The 5,866-nt window shown below is 37.1% G+C and overlaps 1 protein-coding gene across 9 annotated transcripts in view; it reads left to right on the forward strand.

Annotated features, from left to right (window-relative positions):
- Window positions 1–5,600, forward strand: part of LOC116074151 (zinc finger protein 81-like) — a 118,758-nt gene extending 113,158 nt beyond the window's left edge. For all 9 annotated transcript variants that reach the window (XM_031346502.1, XM_031346685.1, XM_031346427.1 and 6 more), the window contains one exon: window positions 2,790–5,600. In XM_031346502.1, coding sequence (XP_031202362.1) covers window positions 2,790–4,495 — 1,706 coding nt within the window. In that variant the 3' untranslated portion in view covers window positions 4,496–5,600. The remainder of the gene's footprint in view (window positions 1–2,789) is intronic.
- Window positions 5,601–5,866: the final 266 nt, after the last annotated feature.

The raw sequence follows: 5,866 nt of genomic DNA on the forward strand, positions 1-5,866 counted from the left end.
ATGGTTTTGCTCATTTCCTTCACCTGTTTGATTGTGTTTTCCTGTAGTTCTTTAAGGGACTTCTGTGTGTCCTCTTTAAGAGCTTCTAGCTGTTTACCTGTGTTCTCCGGTATTTCTTTGAGGATACTATATATGTCTTTCTTAAAGTTCTGTATCATCATCATGATAAGTGATTTTAGATCTAAATCTTGCATTTCCAGTGTGATGATGTGTCCAGGACTTGCTATGGTGGGAGAATTGGGTTATGATGATGGCAAGTGACCTCGGTTTGTGTTGTTTATTATACACTTGCCCCCTGCCATCTGGTTATCTCTAGTGCTACCTGCCCTTGCTAAATCTGACTGGAGCCTGTCCTTCCTGTGATCCTGGTTGTGTCAGAACTCCTCAGAGTCAAGTTGTCTCTCTGATCCTGTGATTCTGGGATCCTGTGATCCTGGGCTTGTTAGATCACCTGGATGTGGGGCTTTTTCTGTGTGTTGTGGGACTCGCTGCAGAGCTTGCGCCCAAGGTCTGCTCTGGACTCCCCAGCCCAGACAGACCGGAAGGAACCCGAGTAACTAGGCTGGTGGAGTTCCTGTCTGCCTGGTCCCACTGGTCCCAGTTACTCCCAGTGTTGGGACAGATGTTGGTTCCTGCTTACCTCTGATCCTGGGGGTGTCAGAGCGCCTGGGAGTGGAGCTTCCTCTGGGTGTGGTGGGACTGGCTGCAGAGCTCGCACCTACGGTCTGCTCTGGACCTCAGCCCAGACAGACCGAAAAAATTAAAATTAAAAATAGAAGGATGGTCAGTTTGAGGCCAGTCTGGTCTATAGACCAAATTCCAGGACAGCCTGGGCTACACAGAAAAAATATAGGAATGAGGAGGCTAGAGATGGATCACTAGTGAAGAGCACTGCCTACTCTTCCAGAGTACCTTGGTTCAATTTCCAGCACCCATATGGCATCTTCTAACATTTATAACTCTAGTTCCTGGGGCTCCAATGCCACTTTTGCCACTGCAGGCACCAGGCATGCATGTAGTGCACAGACATGCATGCAGGGAAACATTCACGGAACATAACATAATGTAACAAAATAAGAATAGAGTATAAAGTTTTTGATAAAATATATATGTGGAAAAGAGAAAGTTGGATTTGATATCTCAGAGCATTCTCAGTGTCTAGAATTTCTTATTCAATAGCTCAGTGGTATAATGTTTCAATTTAAATTATTTATTAAGAATATAACATGTTTCATGTATTGTATAGTAATAGAAACATGATATCTTTTCTGGAAAATAATAGTATTTTAATTTTTTTATAGCCAATTTGTAGTAATAAAGATATTATAAGATACAGTGGTTGGCTAGATATAGTTGTATAGTGGTATACATGTAGTATACATAATCCCAGCACTTAGAAGGTAGAGGTAGAAGGACTAGGAATTTAAAGCCAACTTTAGCTACATATTGTGAGTTCAAGGCCAAGATAGACTGCATGAGACAATGTCTTGAAAAATAAACAAACACAAACATAAGCCAGGGTGGTGGTGCATGCCTGTATTCCTATTACCTTTGGAGAAAAAGACAGAAGATCATATGTTTGAAACTAAGCTAGTTTACATAGTGAATTCCAGGCCAGCCAGGCAAACACTGTCTTGGAATAAAACAAATCCCCCAAAAGAAAACAAAACAACAAACAAACAAAAAGATACATTTATTTAAATATGTAATGATTTTATTCCACTCTTAAGAAAATTTTGATATTCATATTTATTCAGGAATCCTTAGTTTTTTTGTTTTGTTTTTTTTACAGTATATGATTCAACCTCTTAGATTTTTTTTTTTTTTTTTTTTTTTTTTTTTTGATTTTTGAGACAGGGTTTCTCTGTGTAGCCCTGGCTGTCCTGGAACTCACTCTGTAGACCAGGCTGGCCTCAAACTCAGAAATCCACCTGCCTCTGCCTCCCAAGTACTGGGATTAAAGGTGTGTGCCACCACCGCCGTGCTTGATTTTTTTTCTGGTGCCTGCACATTTGAACCTTTGTTGCTGTCAAGTCCACATTTAGTAGGCAGAAAGGCAAAAGTGGGCCTGGGGGCAAAATGACTAAGGTTCCGATGCTCTAGTTTGAATGTGTACCTATAATTTCCTTTCCTATTTAGTCGCTGAGAACACTGTTACATGGGAATACCAATCTTCAACGGAGACTGACTCAGAAAGGTTATTTGACTGGACATCCTTATCAGTCTCTACCACAGATGGCCTATCTTTTTTGATAAATATGTATATATATGTAATAGCTTATCTGGCTTATCTCATGTGTGTGTATGTTGTGTGTAATGAGAGAAACAATTGTATCTGGGATGTAGAAGTGGAATATAGACATCCATTTATTGTTCCTGAAATTAGGACTACAGTGCTTACTCATGTAGATATAATGGTTAATTTATTTTATGATATTAATTTGATATTGTTGCTAATAAGATAAGAGGCACACACTTAAATCCCAGCAGTTTCCATTCAAGTTTGAAGCCAGCCTTGTCTACATAATGAGTTTCAGGCCAGCAATTAATAAAAAAGTTAGGTAAGATAAAAGAATGAGATGAGTGAGGATTTAGACTTGGGAGCTAGAATAGCATAAGTATCAATAGAGATTGTCACATAATAAGTTCTCTATATGTATTTTCTGTCACCATTGTCATCAGAGTTACTGATTTTTATGAGTTTGACTTAGAATATGTATACATGTACACATATATTTTAATCTTTCATAATCTATTCTTTATGTCAATTTTTGTATTTTTTCTCTTAGGTGGGAATTTTAGGATTAACAATTCAGAAAAAAGAATTTCTGAAAAATCTACAGTTTATGGTGAAACAGTGGATGAATATTCAAGAGATGATTCGTTGTATTCCATCTTAGAAGAAATGTGGCAAGATGCTGAATGGATGAAAAGATACCAGGGAAAACAGTTCTACCCTTTGAGTTATACTGCTTTCAGTAAGAAAATAATGAATACTAAGAGAGATTATGAATGTACAGATATTAGAAAATGTATATACCTTAAACCAAATGTTGTTCCTTCACAGAAAAGACTCCATAAGAATGACTCATTTGGAAAGCATTTTAAGCATAATTTATTAGACTTATATATGCATAATAAAAACAAAGCAACAAAGAATTCTGACAAAAATAATAAGCCAAGGCAAGGTTTTGCCCACAGTACTTCTTATACTAATGTTGAAAATCTCCATATGGAAACAGAATTCTGTGAAAGTAGTCAATATGGAAAAGTGATCAGAATCAAGCATACATGTAGACAAGGTATGATATTTCTTGTTGGGGAAAAGCCAAAAACATGTGATGTATTTGGAAGGATCTTACCCCCCAAATCACATATCTTCACTCCTTCCAGAATTCACAATGTGGCAAAACATTGTGAACTTAGCAAATGCATAAATGTTTTTACACAGAAGCCACTCAGTATATATCTGAAATTTCACAGAGATGAAAAACAATACACATGTACTAAATGCGGGAAGGCATTCATCCATAATTCTGAATTAAAGATGCATGAGAAAACTTACACTAGGAAAAAACTGTACAAGTGCAGTGAATGTGGAAAATCATTTTTCCAGCTGCCATCTCTACTTAGGCATCAAACAATTCATACTGGAGAAAAACTCTATTCATGTAGTGAATGTGTTAAAGACTTCTCTTTGAGTTCATCCCTCAGTATACACCAGAAAATCCATACTGGGGAGAGACATCACAAATGTAATGAGTGTGGGAAAGCCTTTACCCAAAAGTCAACACTCCGAATGCATCAGAGAATTCACACAGGAGAGAGATCTTATATATGCACTAAATGTGGGCAGGCTTTCACCCAGAAGGCACACTTGAGTGCACATCAAAGAATTCATACTGGAGAAAAGCCTTATGAATGCAGTGACTGTGGAAAATCCTTCCCTTCTAAGTCCCAACTTCAGATGCATAAGCGAATTCACACTGGAGAAAAACCCTACATATGCACTGACTGTGGAAAGGCTTTCACCAACAGGTCAAATCTCAATACTCACCAAAAGTCTCATACTGGAGAAAAACCTTACATATGTGCTGAATGTGGGAAGGCCTTCGCTGACAGGTCAAATTTCAATAAACACCAGACCATTCATACTGGAGAAAAGCCTCATATTTGTGCCAATTGCGGGAGGGCTTTCATCCAGAAGTCACAGTTAATTACACACCAGAAAATCCACACTATGGAGAAACCTTATAAATGTCCTGACTGTGAGAAATCCTTCTTCAAGAAACCACATCTCAAAGTACACCAGCGAATCCATACAGGAGAGAAACCATATATATGTGCAGAATGTGGGAAGGCCTTCACTGACAGGTCTAATTTCAATAAACACCAGACAGTTCACACTGGGGATAAACCCTATAAATGTAGTAAATGTGGAAAGGGCTTTACTCAGAAATCAGTTCTAAGTATGCATAGAAGTATTCATACCTGAAAGTAACACTGGTTCATCAAAACAAGACAGCCTTATGATAGAAGTCAAATCTAAGTGTACATTATAAGATTCATCTAAGGCAGACTTTGTGTAAATACTCAGTATCAAATGAAAGAAGTAAGAATATTATTTCATGTTCAGCAGAATGAGTAACAGGATCATTTTATGTTACCATATAAAATTATATCTACAGATATGTATATACCCGAAATCAAAATGATTTTTGACTTGTGGGTACACTTGAAAGAAATATTCATTGGCTTAAATTTGATAGATACAATCATTCTAATTTTGAAAAGGAACTTAGATTCTTCCTGTACCCACAAGTCAAAAATCATTTTCTTTCATTTGGTAGAAGTACAGTAGCCACATATGTGTGTGTATAATATTTTCTCCTAGGTTTCCCTTTTTATCAAACAGAAGAGCAAATGTCTTTGATTTTAATGTGTTCAATTAATTGTAAGTTATTAATTCTGAATTTTTATGGGCTATAATGTGATATTTTGGTATATTTGCATATGTGAATTAATCAGCTCAGTACCTTTGGTACTGGTTCATCAATCATGGTGTTTCCAGTAATGAAATATATATGAAGCCTACTGCATTTTGTTTGATCTGTATAAGTAAAAGACTTCTCAAACAAAAGAAGAGATTCATTGGATTGTGGCAAAAGGGTATTTCATCCCAATGTATCAGTTTCCAGACTTAGAAACACTATGCAGACCCAGAACTTCTTTGAATGAAGGGATGGCGACTGTGGGAGCTGTACACTTCGGGAAAAGTAATGATCAGACTTTTGGGGGGCTATTAGATACTGGCTGTGAATTGATGCTGATTTTAGGAGACCCCCTAAGAAACATAATGTTTCTCCCATTAATGAAGGGGCTTGTGGAGTCAAGTGAATAGTGGAGCTTTGGCTGAAGTCCAACTCATAGTTGGTTCATTTGGGTGGTCGAACTCATCTTGTGGTATTTTCCAAGTCCCAGGATGTATAATTGGGATAGATATATTTATAGGTTGGCAGAATTCACACATTTGTTCCCTGAGGACTGTGTGGTTGGAAAGGCTAAATGGAAGGCTTTAGAGTTACATCTGCCAAAGGAAATAGTGAATCAAAAATAGTACTGCATCCCAAGAGGAATTCCAGAAATTAGTGCCACCATCAAGGACTTGAAATAGGCAAGAGGTGGTTGTTCCCACATCTCCCTTTAACTCTCCTATGTGGATACTGCAGAAAACAATGGATCATGGAGAATGACAGTTGATTATTTGAAACACAGTCAACTAGTAACTCTGATTGTAGCTCCTGTACTAGATGTAGTGTTCTATATATATATATATATATATATATATATATATATATATATATAT

The sequence above is a fragment of the Mastomys coucha genome, chromosome X, assembly GCF_008632895.1.
Source record: "Mastomys coucha isolate ucsf_1 chromosome X, UCSF_Mcou_1, whole genome shotgun sequence".
Lineage (NCBI taxonomy): Eukaryota > Metazoa > Chordata > Mammalia > Rodentia > Muridae > Mastomys > Mastomys coucha.